The sequence below is a fragment of the Hippocampus comes genome, unplaced genomic scaffold (genome assembly GCF_001891065.2).
Source record: "Hippocampus comes isolate QL1 unplaced genomic scaffold, H_comes_QL1_v1.1 scaffold132, whole genome shotgun sequence".
Classification (NCBI taxonomy): Eukaryota; Metazoa; Chordata; class Actinopteri; order Syngnathiformes; family Syngnathidae; genus Hippocampus; species Hippocampus comes.
In genome coordinates this window covers 4,082,676-4,100,758 of record NW_017805467.1, presented here as the reverse complement: position 1 = coordinate 4,100,758, position 18,083 = coordinate 4,082,676, and the positions used below count along the sequence as shown (strand labels likewise).

The 18,083-nt window shown below is 39.3% G+C and overlaps 1 protein-coding gene across 2 annotated transcripts in view; it reads left to right on the top strand.

Moving 5' to 3' along the window:
- Nucleotides 1–13,386: 13,386 nt before the first annotated feature.
- pdcb (phosducin b) overlaps nt 13,387–18,083 on the top strand; it is a 6,464-nt gene continuing 1,767 nt past the window's right edge. Inside the window, exons 1-3 of one of the 2 annotated variants that reach the window (XM_019875400.1) lie at nt 13,387–13,620; nt 14,678–14,724; nt 15,421–15,569. In XM_019875400.1, coding sequence (XP_019730959.1) covers nt 14,682–14,724; nt 15,421–15,569 — 192 coding nt within the window. In that variant the 5' untranslated portion in view covers nt 13,387–13,620; nt 14,678–14,681. Of the gene's footprint in view, nt 13,621–14,667; nt 14,725–15,420; nt 15,570–18,083 lie in introns of both variants that reach the window. The other variant, XM_019875401.1, reaches the window with a different exon arrangement.

Here is an 18,083-nt window from a genome sequence, read left to right as displayed (position 1 = left end):
ATTTCCTACTGTGTGTGTGTGTGTGTGTGTGTGTGTGCGTGTGTGTGTGTGTGTGTGCGCGCATGTTTTTCAGGTTTCTATGTGAGGTCATTGGCGGCATTCATTCTGCTTGGGGAAAGATGCCATTGTCTATGATGTAATTGTTTCTGTAAATCACAGTGGTGTCATTTGAGTTTTGACGCACTCATACAAATCACTTCTTCAAGGTTTTCTGGGTGAACATGTGACCTCACTATGAGATGATTCCAATTAAAATGATTCATTGATGTGTCTCATGTGTTTTTCGAAGTAACGTTTGTGGGAAAGCAGTAATTCCAAGGTAAACATGAAATTTCAAATATCCAGTATAATTGTGGAAGGCGGAGACGATCCATCTTCTGAATGTTCAAGATATTAATACTTAGCATAAACTAAAGTATTGGGGCATACAACCAGGAATCGGAGGAAGACTATTTACAATATTTATCCACAAGGACATATACATCAGGAGAAAGGTCACCGACGGGATGAGCTGACTCACAACCTCTGTTGCATTTCACCTCCAGTTTGTTGTCACGTTCTCATGACAAGGTCTGAAAAAAAAAACAGGGAATGTAATACAAGCAAACTGATGAGACAACGAGGAACACTTGGACAAGGCATGAGTAGTGATTGGTTTGCACAAGTGACCAGGCTGACGAGAACAGCGGGAAACAAAACCTAACGATCAAGATATGCGAAAAAGACACAAGGAAAAAAGACACAACATGCACAACTAAATGCAATCTGCTCAACAAAAAACTCATTCTGACAGAAAATGACTCTCTGAAAGTCAGACCTACAATATGAGATCACCTTCATGAATAATAATAATAATAATACATTTTATTTATAAGCGCCTTTCAAGACACCCAAGGACACTTTACAACAGGGGTGGGCAATTATTTTCCCGGGGGGGCCAAATGAAAAGCAGAAAATATTGTGGAGGGCCGGACCAAAAGTTAGAAATCTACTCCCGATTTCAGTTTTATTTCTACGTTGAAATAAGTTAATGACATTGTTAACAGAAGCTGATAAGAGTATGTATTATTGCTTGACAATGAAAGTGCAGTTATTTTACAGAAAAAGCATTAAAGTATTACCATACTTTTTTTTGTTCATGAGAACAGTGAAACAACTGTGGTATATTCAGCTGATGTCGTGCTTCGAACTTTTGAAGCCAGCCACAGGACGCTTCGAAGTATTCAATGCCCATAGTTAGCGTTATGGAACTCGCTTTCTCTCTTATTAGCGGTCCAGTTTGCGGAAAGTTTTTAGCACGATAACAGTCAAACCATTCCAAGAAACGTTTATTTCTTCGATTGTCCGTCGAGCCGCATGCAATTCACTCTGAGCATGGAAACACCCAGAATTGGACTGAGCAAGAATCGCTTTCTCGTTTTGCAAAGTGTCGTAGATTTGAGTCTATCAGACTCCAAGCGTCTCCTGAATGTTTCGTACTTTGTAACCCGCTTCGTTTAATTAGATACACTTCACTTTCGCGGCCATGACTGTTCCTCTTCCTTTGGCTGCCATGATATACAGGACGTAAAAATTTTCGCAATTCCAGTAAAACTCACTGCAATAAAGAGTCACTTGCGTGTCGTCGTTTTGAATCCAATGATTGTAAATTGCGCCGCAGACACACGTATTCCGTCGTATCGAGCGGAGTTACTTGAGTTAGCGCGACTGCAGGCTTCCGTATCGTCTTCCTCTCCCTCCCTGTGCTCTGCAACTTCAAGTAATTCCGCTACCTGGCGTTGAAATGCCTGTCATTACACGTCCAAATGAAATGAATGCAATCATTTACATCGAACCTTAATTGTGTACTGTACCAACCTTCGGCGGGCCGGATTAAAAAGACCAACGGGCCGGATCCGGCCCGCGGGCCGTAATATGCCCAGGTCTGCTTTACAATAACAAAAAAACAAGAGGGAGTAAGATTTCTACTCTAGAGAGAAGGCTTTTTTTCTCTTCGCAGCTCAGAACTATTTCAGTTGGGTTTATGTGAGGAGTGTTTATGCGAAGTCCCTCAGCGCTATATAAATAAAAAATGTCTTTTTAAGTTTGACTCGTAATAGTGAAAGACATTGTTCTTTGTGTTCCACTTTCTTGAAACTGACTTGAGAATGTCAGCTATTTGATTTGGTGTCTCCCTAGTTTCCAGTATTAGTAACATCCGGTGACTTGGGACTCACACACCTTGAATATCTGTCATGTCTGTTTGCTTACCTCTCCCACTATTGCTTACCTGCATTCCACTTGTATAGATCACTTTCGATAAATGCTGTTTTACTCACATCAAAAACACAACAGTGTACCTCCAGTTATGCTTGAATGAATGAAATGTTCTTTTGGAACTGATACCAACATAAGATGACTCAACTCATCTCAAGTGTATTTATAGAGCACAACTGCAGCTAAAAAAAAAAGGTGTGAAGAAATATGAGGAAAACCCCAAGTAAAGATGGTGAATAATTTTTCAGGCATTCGTGCTTCCACTATTACAGCTAGTCTTTACATTTCCCTTTTGGAAAATGTAACACATGTTCCCCATTGAACTTTTTGCTTTCTGAGCTCTGATTCAACAGGGTTCGTTCAGGATGCCCAGGCACTATTGAGTGTCTAGCTAGGCCATGCTTAATGTGACATTTCAATGTGTGCCTACACTAACTTTGATGTCAACAGATTTATCCGCGTGTGACAGATTATGTCGACCTTGAGCAGCACCATTTGAATTTATGAAAAGTGATCATTCGCAGTTTTCTTTTGAAGGCAGGTTGTAGAAGAACTTGATTACGTGCCCGTGCTTCATGCACATATTTGTGCGCGCTTGTGCGCATGCATGTACATCTATGGGTCAGAGATGGTGTTCTATTCTTTTGTGGAAAAAAAATCTGGCCAGCTACTTGGATGGATGAATGGATGGATGAGAAGTGAGATAAGAATGGCGACCTGGTTTCAGGTGAGAACTTGAGTCAGAAGAAAACCAATAGAATGAATTCTAGTCACCAAAGCGAATGTTACTTCATTGTTCTCTGAAAATAACTGTGATTGCATTATGACACATTGATTCATAGATATTGGAAATGGATGAAAGGTCAAGGGCAGTATAATGGTGTAGCACAACATTACTTCAGCTGAATCACATCAGAAATTCCAGTGTGATGCAAGGAGAACAATTCAAAGCAATTCATTAGGTAATGATGAATCCTTTTTAAAAGAACATTCACAGGCACTTGTCCATAAATTCAAATATAATACTATCCTGTATATGACTATTTCGTTTGTTATATTAGATTATATTGTATGTTCTCCATATGGTTGCATTTTTTTGGAATGAGTAAAATTGGTGTAATGCTTAAGGGTAATTTGTACATTGGTTATTTATTCGAAATGCAACTCGAATTCTAGTGATTGCATTATAAAAACAGGTTCACTGTACTAATAAGACGTATTTCGTAAATGATGTGTGGGCAATAACAACGAGGTTAGTGTTTTACTATGCAACTGCAGATCTTGACGGTCATGTATTCACCGCCCGCAACCTTTGCCAAGCCTTACCTGGCCAAATGTTTCCATGACATTCTGTGCTGTGTTGTCATAACATGTCAGGGGGATAGGTTAAAAAAATATATCAAAGTGAAGCAAAACTGTCCTTCTGTTGTTTGAGGCAAATAGGGTATGTGTTGATGTCAATATTACGATGTGAAAGACAGCACTTGACATTGTTTGCACTTCAGATAAACATAATAACATTGCTTATACAAATTCATTCTGTCACACTGCCAGCAAGTCTTAAATAAATTGGTCTAAAACAGCTGGCCACTTCTGTTTATCGCAAACTTTATCCAAACAAGAAACATAAACAGTTTACTAAAGTGGAGACTTTTATAAGCAATGGATTTTTTTTTTAGTCCTAGTTATAGTAACATACTGAAAACCTTTTTGCGTGGTTACTAACAATTTTTCACAAATTTCACTGCAATGTTACTGTTTGCTTGGTCATAACGTGTATGAATGTTTCAATGGAACTTGATGAGATTGTAATTTTACAAATAATAAATGGATAAAATTTTCCCAAATCATAGGAAGAAACGTGTTATTGCTTCAAATCACTGAAAAAAGAAATAGAGTGTAAATTATTGTCAGAAAGGATCCCTCACATTGACATGGTCCAACAATTGTTTAGCTATACTGTATGTCTACTTCCTCCTTGAACAGAGTTCACAGGAAACAAAAGCAGCTCACTGGAAATTTATATTGATGTAGTAAAATTGGTGGATTTGGTATTTTTATGTAATTGATTGAAGAGCATTAAGGCTGCCATTCACGAAATTTTCATTCTGTGATGTCAGGCATCTCCTAAATAATAAAAACAAATGATTGTAAGAAATCCTCACTGGTGTTCGGTGAGTCATGAGATTCAATGGTCACTACAGGGAACCACGCACATGTCCAAAGCCAGGCTCGAACAGACTGACTACAGGGGAAGTGAAGAACGCGGTGAACCCTTAGCAGGAAGTTCACGTCTGAGAGGACGATTGGTTTCGAATTGAGACTATTTCCTACTTTAAATATTGAGCATGATGAACACAAACATGGGTTTTCACATTAGCCTGGGGCCAAGCACTCAAATTTAGTGTAGTTTTTGATAGGCTTGGACAAAGTTAATTGTATTATTCGGTTAATGCTGAATGATTAGCATAATGTTGACATTCCATTGACTTGTGCCTTTTCGTACTAAGCCTTTGTCTTTATCTTTCGGGAAGTCTTGTTTTCAGCATAATATGCCTTTCCGTTTGGAATGGATACAAATCCTGATGTACATTATCTTTCCACATCTTCTTTGGGCTTCCTCTTGATCTATATACTCCTAACTGCAGATTCAGAGCCTCCGTCACAGGGCCACCCCTGATTTACCTTCTCATTGATATCATTCAACTGTATCTCTCTCCTGATGCGCCTACTTCTCTCTTTATCCCTCAGTGTCGCGCCATCAATACTTGTTTGCATAAAAACAGTTATGTGCAATATCCATCCATCCATCCATCCATTTTCTGAACCGTGTTATCCTCACAAGAGTCACGGGGCATGCTGGAGCCTATCCCAACTGTCGTCGGGCAGCAGGCGGGGGACACCCTGAACCGGATGCCAGCCAATCACAGGGGACACAGAGACGAACAGCCATTCGCGCTCACACTCACACATAGGGACAATTGAGAGTGTTCAATCAGCCTGCCATGCATGTTTTTTGGAATGTGCGAGGAAACTGGAATACCCGGAGAAAACTCACGCAGCACGGGAAGAACATGCACACTCCATACAGGAAGGCCGGAGCTGGAATTGAACCCGGTACCTCTGTGCTGTGAGATCAACGAGTTAACCACTGACCCGCCTGTACAACATCCTTAAATTAGGATGAATGTGGTGATTTAACTTTTGGCCATACTTTATTCCCATCATTTAGGACAGAACTTTGAAATGACGATCGACCAAAAGTAGAACATATTTTTTGGGTACCGGTAAGTAATTTAATTGCTGGAACAGAGAATGGGTTTGGTGGTATTTAAGGTGAGCATTGAGTGAAAATATGGCGCGGTCTTGCCCATGAGTTTTTGTAGATTAACCACAGAGTGCAGTTCACGATGTTGAGTGTGAAATGGAGAGAAAGGGACAAAGCAAATGGTAGCATGGTAAGAGATATCTACTTCTTTTTTTAAAATGATCGGTACAGTACACCTCTGTAATTTAGGATTGGGCAGTCATTTTAACAAGGCGCAATTCGAAAAAATGTGTAGATGAGGTGTTATTTTGGTAGCCAGAACCTAATCTGCTTTTATCTTTCAACAGAAGAGTGTTGATGTCAGTTTGAACAGTCTGTCTGTCAACTAGTGAACTGTCAAGTCAGGTTGCTCGGTATTTGCAGTACAACACATTTTGCACCATATGGTACAGTTTTTCTGCTACAGTATAGCCTATGAGTTTTGCCGGAGTAGCTGATTTTATTACTTGTTTTCTTTATTTCTTAGTGGATATATATTACCTGTATCTATAGTGCATGAAAAAACGTTTTCACTAAAAACCTGAAAAATGATGCATACTTGTCCATGTTCACCCTTTCATCAGTTAATAAAGTGATCTGTTATCTTCATTATTTTATACCAAGTAAATACAAAAATTCTTCAACCCCTACACTGCTATGCCTCACAACTGTCCAAAAATCTGATTTTCGGAGAAAAAAGTTTTTCTTCCTTCCTTTTTTAAAAATGTAAAATTACAAAAAAAAAAACGGGATCATATCAAGTCATGAGATTTTTTATTCTACATCCAAAATTGCCCGAGAAAATACTATTTTAATGATGCCTTTTTTAAAAAAAATGCAGAGCAGGTGTTTATTTTATTTTATTTTATTTTTTAAATTCGGAATGGCAGGGCAAAATAGAAATGGGTCTGAAATCCAAAAGTGACCTCTTCTAATATTATTATTATTAGTAGTAGTGGTAGTAGTAGTAATAATAATAACCATCCATCCATCCATTCATCCATCCATCCATCCATCCATTTTCCACCGCTTATCCGGGGTCGGGTCCGTCCAGGAGGCATCCTAATTAGATGCCCGAGCCACCTCATCTGGCTCCTCTCGATGTGGAGGAGAAGCGGCTCTACTCTGAGCCCCTCCCGGATAACCGAGCTTCTCACCTTATCTCTAAGGGAGAGCCCAGATACCCTGCGGAGAAAACTCATTTCGGCCGCTTGCATCCGGGATCTCGTTCTTTCGGTCACGACCCATAGCTCGTGGCAATAGATGAGGGTTGGGACGTAGATCGACCGGTAAATTGAGAGCTTTGCTAATAATAATAACAATAATAATAATAATAATCATAATAATAATAATGATAATAATAATAATAATCTCACTCCTATTATAAAAATGCATAGTATACAGTGCCTTTACAGCAGCTCCTATACTTTTTGTTCTTCTACTTTCTTCCTTTGCTGCTGTAAATTGGGAATTTCTCCATTTTGAGACAAATAAAGGTTTTCTTATTCTTATTATTTCTTATCGGCATGCAGAAGCATTGTTGAGGAGCTACATGAAAAAAAACACTTCAGTGCCGCAAACTGATCATCCAATTTATGAGACCTCCGACATGCCATCACTTTTCTGCCCTTTATGCCTCCCCTGGAGACATGCTGATCAAGCAAAGTGCAATCTTCTACTATAGTTTGTGTTCGTGCTCCTGCAGCTCCTCCCAGTGGACTGCATGGATTCAGTGACGTAACAAAACACATACTGTATGTCACATGTTCGCTGAATATTCAAAGCAGTAAAGTAAGGGCCTCAAAGTAATATTACTTTTGGTTGAACAATGTTGATGAATTAGTTCCAATACTGAACTTACATTCCCTTACGTTACTTAATTTTTTGATGAACAATACATGAACACTTGAAAACAATGTATAAAGGGACTTTGTGGAGAGAGTGAAACTGTTCATCACATCTGTGCAATGAAATTCAATCAAACTATCCTGTCATAAAGTTTCTACCATCATCATCATCATCATCATCATCGTCATCAATAAGTCAAGTCAAGTCAAGTCAAGTCAGCTTTTATTGTCAAATATGCTCTATGTGCAACCTACAGCACAGATGAAATTTCTTTCCTCTCAACCACAGTGCAACCACAAGAGAGAGGAGAGCCGCTGAGGGTACCCGTGCTGCCATCAACAGAACAGTTAACATAAAATAACAAAATAATACAACACAACACATAAAACACAGACAGTCATGCAATCTTAACCACTTTTTCTGCATACGCTTTGTTGTTTTCAGCAGTTATAGATAAAAGAGGAGAGAATCAAAGTGTCCTTTCACCAGTGGTCAGAGACGTCATGCTGAAAATGTGCACACGTCTGCTACAAGCTAAGTTTGAAAGCCAACAAGAAGTTTGAAAGCAAACAAGAAGCTGTAGCATCTGTTGATGAAAAAAAGAGATTGGCTCACATCTCCTGTCCCATGTAAATCTGCTTCAATTCCAAGCGGCGACTCCCAGTTCCACATACGCAAATGGGCTCTGCACTGACACTCCTTTCTTCTCATCGTCGGCTCCACAAGCCATCCATCCATCCAGTCGCAGACTGTCCAACAGCACCGACATTTCTGCTGAACAAAGCGGGGCTGTGAAAAATACTGCCCATTACAGGCACATTAGGCATAGTGGAGTTCAAACTCTGAAATTTTTTTTTCACAATGTGAATTTTATATTTAAAATAACACAGTAAGAATAGGTAGGGTGGAGGAAGAGGCAACAAATTAAATGGGTTTCTGACTGCAATCCAAGTTCCAAGAAAATATTTGGATGACTATGATACAATCTGTAATCATGCATGCATGTGAGCTGTTCTGACATGTTCATTCATGCACACATGCCTGCTGCTCACAGATGATACTTGAAAAAAAAACAAGACTAGATTCATACACACGATAGAGCAAGTCATGTTTATGATACCCTCGTTGCCAGGCACCAAACTACTAACCCGAAAAACAGTATAGGTTATTGTGTCACCATTACTAAATGATGACCAGAGAAGCAAATGTTTTTTTTTTGTTTGTTTGTTTCAGTTACCACTAATGAGCCTTTATTCACCACCAGATTTGAGGATCTGAATAGAAAAGACAATGTCAGTCCTATGTTGTTCTCAATTACAAAGGCTGTAATAAGCAATTAAAAGCAGATTGATGTCTATTGATATGCTAACCCAGCCGCTGGGGGGCAGTGCCCTCCCCTGGGGGTGCACTGTTCCCCAGTGCCGGTCCCAAGCCCGGAGAAATGGGGAGGGTTGCGTCAGGAATGGCATCCGGCGTAAAACTTTTGCCAAGACGACCATGCAAGTTGGTAGGACGGTTTACAGGGGCGGATGGAAATTACTGACTCGCTGTGGTGACCCCTGAATAGGGACGTGCCGAAAGGAGAAGAAGAAGATGTCTATTGATATGCTAAATCTATTTATAGCAGAGTATACTATATATTTTTGCATTGAAGGTCAGTACCTGTTATAATCTTACTGAACCATTTCCTGTGGTTACATCAGTAGTAGCTCGTGGAATTTCTCTCTTTCTCTGTCTAGTGGAGAGCAATTCAGCCTGAAATAGTTGAGAAATATAATATGGGAAGACAAAATTACTATATATATATATATATATATATATATTTTTTTATATTTTGTTGGGAAGGTGGCAGGGAGGGATAGGATGTTGTGGTCGGCGGGATCCTTTCGCCGTCCTCTGCATCCTCCGAGTCCTCCGCATATTCATTTGAATTCGGGCTGAGTTGAGTTGTGAAATCAGAGCCTCGAAATAGATAAGTCGTTTCAAGATTTTATCAAAACGTTCAGGGCACAAGTGCGATACAGACAATGGCTGTGGTCAAGGCACAAATGCGCAGGGTCAACATCCCAAGGCAAATCTTATATACTCTAAACAGGACATAGCTTTCAATAGATATTTCACATTCGTTTTCCCTAAAAGCTGTCACAGCTCGTTTGTTTACAAGTAGCTGTTGCAGTACTTTTGTTTACCTAGAAATTAGAAACTGTTCTGGTGCTTGTTCAAACAGGACTGAGGTTCATCTGCAAAGTTGTCCACATTAGTCTTGCCACTACGGTAGTTTATGTCAAGGTCACACCATAAGGTTCAATGCGAGGTCACGTCCTAAGTCAAAATGTGTCTGTTTAAAATTATACTGTCAAGCTGATAATGCACATAGCTAAATAATGGCTTCAATATATATATATATGCAGGGGTCAAACTAATGAGAGTGTGGCAAGTTGCATCATCGTTTGGGACACCAGGACGAAATTCATTCGTTTTATTCATCAATAACTGCACTATTTAGCCTGCATCATATTTTGAAGTATTTTATTCTCATATTTCATTTTCACTTTTGTAATTTAATTGTTGCCCCTTTCTAGCTGAGCAGGACAGCAGCACCCTGAGGCCTTTTACTGATGAGCCGCCCCTGGCTCACACACTTACGCAAACTTATATATTGCTGGTGTCGGCTGGCCATCGGTCATCGATCCATTCTTCCATTATCAGAATCACTTATCCTTACGAGGGTCACGGGCGTGCTGGAACCTATCCCAGCTGTCTTTGGGCAGTAGGCGGGGTACACCCTGCACTGGTTGCCAGCCAATTGCAGGGCACACATAGACAAACAACAACCATTCATACTGACAATCACACCATGGGACACTTTAGACTGTTCTATTAACCTGCCATGCATATTTTTGGAATGTGGGAGGAAACCCAAGTCCCCAAAGAAAACCCACGCAGGCACGGTGAGAACATGCAAACTCCACACAGCAAGGCCGGGGCCAATTACCTCTGCACCGTCAGTCACACCTCTAAAATCATCACTTTTCAGGAGACCCCAAAAATGCTAGTTTTGGTTTTCAACTGTCAACATTGCATGTCAAAGACAGCAAATAATTTTCAACACTTGAGATTGGTCAATAATTTATATGAATAAATAAAAAGTAAATAAATAAACATCTATAAATAAACACCTACATGCATGAACTGAACAATAGTATACATTTGTGTAAAACCTGAAATTTACTAAATTGTGACTTAGAAAGTTCTAGCCCGATGCCAGCGATAAGCAGATAAAGACAACATTACCACTAAAAGAAATAAATGTATTTTCTCTGCATGTGAGATTCCAGGGTGTGAAAACTCCTGAGTCAGCCGAGGAGAACGTCATGTAAAGCTGAATGGAATTTTGGACTATCTCCCATAGCACTGCAAAAGCCTGGAGTTGCCATAACATTGGAAGGATCTCAATCCTCTCTGCTCTGGTGATACAGTAAATGTATCAGAAAGGGGGAAAATTCAGCTTCAGCAGGTCTGAGGAAAATTACAGCCTTACATAATATGGTTTGAGCAAATTGCTCAGAAAGAAATAATAAGGGTTTTTTCAAGATGACTGAATAGGTAACTATGATTATTTAGGGATACATTTCTCATATTCTCAACAAGTAAATTAAAAACTTCATTTAAAAAGTGCACCATTAAATGCCGTGGTGTGTATTTATTTATGTATTTATTTATTTATTTCAACATAAATATTCTTGTTTAATTGATAGGAACCTCCATCCCCTTCCAATAGGTGAAATCTGTGTTATATCCTCCTGACTACCAGGAAAAAAAATGTTGTCCAATCACATTTATTTTGACATTCCCCAATCTATGTGAAGTAATTGGACTCCTCCAAAAAAAATTTTGAAATCCCACTCCATTTTTTAAACAGGCTCAAATACACTTAAAACAACTCAAACAACACTTTAACGTGTTCATAAGAGTCTTATAATTAAAATGCCAACAGCATTTCAAGACAAAATGTGGTCGATAAAAAGTATTACTTTTCCTCTTCCCATAAAAAGTGCTTGCACTGAGGGAAGCCATTTTCTTACTTTTTCTAACCCCTACAAATTTGGTATCATTGGAAAGCACTGAATGTCCTCTTTAGAATAACAAAAGGAGTTAATGCGATTGGAGGCACTGGGTGGGAGATATTTAGGTTCACAAATGTCCTCTACAGAGGACAAATTTGAACTACTGGTAGTCAGGAGGATATAGTAGAAATAGGCCTACCCTATTTAAATAAACCCTAGGCATGTTTTTACAGTACATATCTTAGGCACTTATTTAAAAAAAACAAAAAACAAAAACCTTTGAAATGATACAAATACTTAAAATATGTTGCAAGAGAGCAAGAGCAATGGGCAACACAAAAATATTGTACAGTATACCGATCCCTCGAGTCTACAGTATAAGGATAAACAAATTTTGTACGAAATTTTTATCATGGGTGCTTGGACTTTGTTAGAATTGAGAGTTGTGAACACCTCATGGTGAATGACAGTCTTTAAGATAAAAAAAATATTCACCAACACTGGGACTCGATAGATAGATAGATAGATAGATAGATAGATAGATAGATAGATAGATAGATAGATAGATAGATAGATAGATAGATAGATAGATAGATAGATAGATTGATAGATAGATACTAAGAAATTGTTGCATGTCTTTCAAAAAAGTGGACAAATATCCTGAGCTCTGACACACAGAGGCCAAGTGCTGACCTCTAGTGTAATATAAAGAAAAAAAATAATACAGTAGCAACATTAAAGAGGTGGTTCATTGATCTATGATCAAAAGAGACAGTCACAGTTACAATTGGGATTAAAAAAGAACAAAAAAACATCCATCTATACAAATATCTTGTAAAGAGTAAGTTTTATTGGTGTAGGGAGACTGATCCAAAGAAAGAAAGAGTCAGGCTTATTCACTACTGTCAGGTCTTGTGTCATACCCTGCTAAATAAACTGCAGTACAGTATTCCATTTTAAGCATTGAGCGCTTAGTGAGAGTATGAGATGACGAAAACCCCACCTGACGTGCACCGCTCCTCTGTGTGCTTGAATTTAAAAAGTCTGCTAATCCTTTAAGCCAATAAATGCAGGACACAAAGGGGCAGAAAGACGACACACAGGAGTCAAACAATTCCAACCGCCCACATCATTTTGACAACATATAAGCAATCAAATATCAAATAGTCCAACTTGGCAAAGCTAAAATGTGTGTTTATTCGCTTTTAAATGACACTGTCTGAGAGCTATCCATTTAAAAATGTGTGTTATAGTTTGCAGTGGCGTAGCACTGTCCTGCATCGTAATGAGAGCCGTCGAATAATCGAGTCAAAAGCATTAGAAACAGCACAGGGACAACAGTGTGATTTCTGTGTTGGTAAGTCATGTGATGAAGCATCCCTAGCCAAAGGTACTTGATGTTTTGTAAGATATTTCCATCATGTGTTGATTTTGTGTGAATGGTGGAATGCCTGGGAGACACTTCACTGAATAACAAACAAAACGTTCATTTGAAAATGTCAAGATTTAAATCTTCCTTCAGTGAACTGTTGTGACTTGTTCTGTTTTAGGACCTGATGTGTCCAGAGGGGAAGACCCAAAGGCAACCCCAACTCAGATGCAATACTGAGGAAAATATTGATTAATATCTCTCTCTTTCTCTCTCTCTCTCTCTCTCTCTCTCTCTCTCTCGCGCATTTGCTCCTTTATCCAGTACACGCGTAAGGCGTTTTTGGCCGAAAAAAACGACCATGTATAGTAAGGCGTTTTTAGCCGAAAAAACGACTATGTATAGTAAGGCGTTTTTGACAGAAAATATAGAGAGAAATAGTTTTATATATCTCTCTCTCTCTCTCTCTCTCTCTCTCTCTCTCTCTCTCTCTCTCTCTCTCTCTCTCTCTCTCTCTCTGTCTCTCGGGGAGTTGGGCCTGTATCAAGTAGAGGCTTCTTATTCCTGAAGTTAAATCCTCTTAGGATCTATTTCCGTTAGGTCGACAGCGTCTTTTTTTAAATCTCCATTAGACCCTGCTCATTGGCTGGATAGAACCTACGCATGCACGCGAAATCACACACCAAGAAGCAACAGACAATTGTGTGAAGAAAATTGAGCGCAGACCATTGTGAGGTTACTTCGTGCACAGCTTCAAGACATCGTTGTGTAAGGTAAGAAAAAAATGTTTCAAATTCCACTTAAGTACATTGTTACATTGTTCATGAAGTTTATTGTAGATGTATTTATCAAGTAGGCTATCTGTTTACTTTTGCACTTTTATTCTGAAGAGCATAATTGCTCTTTTCCACTTATTCATTCAACTACTTTATATTTAAAATTTAGAGCTGACTTAACTTGAGTATCATACAGAGAGATTTGAATAACCTAGAAATTATGTGAAATGAGTTCAAAAGTACAGTCTACAACAAAATCTAATAACAAAGAGCAACTTATTTTGCTACTGTGTCATGGGACCATCTTTCCCGAAAGAACTCACTGTGTATCTCTTTCTGTATCTCTTTCTTTCAAACACACATGCACGTCCTGAAATTAAACTATGAAACATTCACCCATGTCTTGAACACGTGTTGTAGGAAGAACTAATCAAGACAAATCTCCCCCAGTGACAAAGACCATCAGCCCAGATTAGCTTTACGACTGCACCCAAAAAAAGAAGGCGATACTAATTGAAACAATGCCTCATGACAATTTGATCCAGTGAGGTTTTAATTGAGCAAATCAATCTACTAGTCAAATGGGGACGTGAAAATCCAAGGTCCACCATTTCGATTCAGAGATATACTGTAAGAAAGCTTGTAACTTTGGCGATATTGACACTAGGTTTCACACCTGTATATAACATACCAGTAGTAGTAAACTGTGTAACAATGGGATGATTTAAATGCAATGTTCACTATTCAAGCAAAATGGCGGCATATATTGTTCTTATTCATTTGAAAAAGTGATTGAACATACGATATATTCTTTTGAAAAGAACAATGTCTAAAAGGACTAATAAAGCCACAGAGAGACCCACTGCAGTCAACTAATCCTCTTAGACAGCATTAATTTAATTAAATATCATGGGAATCACTTCGTTAACCACTCTATATTTTCAAAACTATCCAATCACTAATGCCATATGGTCTTGCATATAAAACACGTATTATTGTTCCAACCACCATCCAATTTCCCCATAATTTATTCCAATTCTGCAGCTTTACACAGAACCATGTGTGAGCAGATTGACCTGGAAGAAACGGCAACCCACACGGGTGAGTGAATCAGTGTTGAAACCATTTTAGTTTTAAAACTTAAGGGGCTGCATAGAAGGCACGGTGTATGACTGTTTAGCACATCCGCCTCACAGTGCAGAGGTCCAAGGTTTGATTCCGGGCTCCGGCCTTCCTGTATAGAGTTTGCATGTTCTCCCTTTCGGGTACTCCTGTTTCCTCCCACATTCCAAAAATATGCATGGCAGGTTAATGGAACACTCTAAAGTGCCCCTAGATGTGGTTGTGAGCGTGAATGGTTGTTTGTCTCTGTGTGCCCTGTGATTGGATAGCAAACAGTTCAGGATGTACCCCGCCTACTGCCTGAAGATAGCTGGGATAGGTATATCCGTGAACCTTGTGAGGATAAGTGGCTCAGAAAATGGATGGGTGGATGGATGGGGGCTTCGCATGGCCGTCACTCAAATATTGTGTGTCAAATACAATTGAAAATGAATGTGACTGTGTAAGTCCTCTGAACTCTTTCCATGGTAAGTAATGTAAACACAGATTCTTGACAGGTAATGTGTGGATAACACCCGAGCAGAGCAATAATCTTTTTTTTTCTTATCCAGTCTTATCCAGTTTGCACCCCACTTCACCATTTCTATATAAGACAGAAAACCGATTTCTCATGTCAGTACATTTTGATATTGATGCAGAAATCTAACTAACTACTATTTGTCAATATTTCAAAAGGTCCCAAGGGTGTTATCAATGACTGGAGGAGGTTTAAATTGGAGAGCATGGAGCAGGAAAACCTGCCACCTGCAAAACGGGAACTGCTCAGACAAATGTCATCCCCTCATCGGAAAAAGGACGACTCACGGGCAAATCTTAACCGCAAGGTATATATTTGATTTGAAGAGTTTTCATCGACCCTGTGGCATTGTCATTATTAATGCCAAACGTTCTGTGAAAAATCCAACCTCAGGGCTGTCCAAGTTTGTTATTTCAACAATAAATGCCACTTATTTGTTGGGCAAGAAACTAACACGTAAACAGGAAGACTGTAGTTAAACAAAATTAAAGAGCTAATAATTTATCTATCATAAGCAATTGAACTCATGTGTGAGTCAAACAGACATGAGGCTACGCACAAAGGTAGATCAGGTAACTTCCTGCCAGTTCCAGCAGATGGTACTGTGATCAAAAAAGCTTCAATGGCGTACCTGTAGTCAGATGGCTATGTGTTCTCTTCTGTGTAGGCAGTTTTGTCATCGTAAAAGTACAAAGTAATCAATAATGTAGTTTTATATAAATGCACACTAGTCACAAAATGTTAAGTACCGTATTGGCCGGAATATAAGATGGCCCTGATTATAAGACGACCCCCTCTTTTTCAAGACTCAAGTTTGAAAAAAGACTTTTTGAACACCAAATTATTTTTTTATACAGAAAATAATTACAGTACATCTGAAACAAATGATTATAACAATATATTTGAGAGAAAAGCATGTTATTTTGCCTCATTCAAATCTTAATATCTGAACATTTAAATACGTAAACTAAAATGCAATCACATTCGTAAATGAATGGCTTCTGGTTTTTGAAATGTAAATTACATCATGACTTCTCCTCAGCTGCCGGTTAACCTGGCCAATCTTCGACCCACTTTTCTCCAGATTGTCGCTACGTTTCTCCATTTTCTGTTATCTCTTCTATTATTTTCTTCTCTTTTCTTTCTTACTGCTATTTTTTATTTTTCTTCTTCGTGCTACCGCTATTTTTATTTTTATTCTTCGTGACAGGGGTTCGCTTTGGCCTGGGGAGTCAAGTTCAGCATTCGCTTCAATGATATGTGGCGCCATCTAGCGTCGTGAATGGGTATAACGTCTAGACCCCCGAATATAAGACGACCCCCACTTTTTCAGTCTTATTTCAATGCAAAAAACACCGTCTTATATCCGGGCCAATACGGTATATTTGGCTTTTGGGTGAGATTTCAGGATGAGCATCCAAACCCTTACAGGTGAACTTAATGTGACCTTCTCCAAGCTTTTGAATGCACATGTCCAGCTGTTAAATGTTTTCGTACTTTTTGCACAAGTTGCTGTTCGCCATTGAGGAGCTTAAAGGAAAATTATACAACAGGCATTTGATCCTTGACTCAACCAATAAATGTCCAGGTTCAATTCAAGTTGGTGTTTACACAGTCGTCCTCATCATGCTGTTCACATTTTGACATAATGAGACCAAGATGGCACCTAATAATGGATCAACAGGACCTTGCCATTGTCATGCTTCAAACAGGACGTTCTTAGACGCAAGTGGCCACTGAGCTTAGAGTGTCACAGAGTGTCATCAGGAGGTTGCAACAGAGATACCGAGTGACTGGAAGAGTCACAGAAAGATGTAGAAGTGGATGTCCTTTGGGCACATCGCATGCTGATGACTGCTACATTGTGAACAATGCCCTGAGAAACCAGATGATGAATGCCACTCAGCTCCAAGCGCGTTTATGGGAAATGAGAAATAGATAACCTGCAAGGGTACCTCCACCATACCACCGGGCGTCATCGTTCTACATGGGCCAGGGAACATTTACGCTGGACGAAGAATCAGTGGGCTTCATGTTCTCTGGCACATGAGTCAATGCGCATTGAGCATCAATGATGGCCGCTAATGATGTTGAAGACATCAAGGAGAGCGCTATGCATCAGCCACTGTTGTCACTAGACGAGCTTTTGGTGGTGGTAGTGGGGGGGGGGGTTACAGTGTGGGCAGGTGTGTCCAGTCGGTACAGGACTGCCCTACACTTGTGACCATACTATGCGAATAACTTTATTAATCCAGTGATTGTGCCCCTAAATGAACAGTATCGGCCTTATTTCATCTTCATCGACGACAATGCTCCATTTCATCGACGTTGCATTCTCAGGGAAGGGCTGTTGGAGACTGTTGTACCTCAAATGGAATGTCCTGCACTTTCGCCAGACCTGAATCCTATTGAAAACCTGTAGAATCAACTGAGTCGCCGTGTAGAAGCTCGAAACGCTGCACCCCAGAAACTCAATGATCTGGGGGCTACCCTTCAAGAAGAGTGGGATGCTGTGCCTCAGCAGACAATAAGTCGACTTGTGAACAGCATGAAACGTCGTTGTTTCGCTGTAATTTATGCTCAAGGGCACATGACGAGTTATTGAGATGTTGACATTTTTTGTTGTGGTGTGCCCATCATTGTTGTTAATTTTTGTTTAAATGAATTGTTTGAGTTGAGGAAATCACCAGTGCATCCATCTAATAATGTCATCATGTCATCTAAATGGCCTATTTTCATGATATGATATCACTGTAGCGTGAACTCCTGACATTTTCCATACATTTTCATAAATTTCCCTACATATATATATATATATATA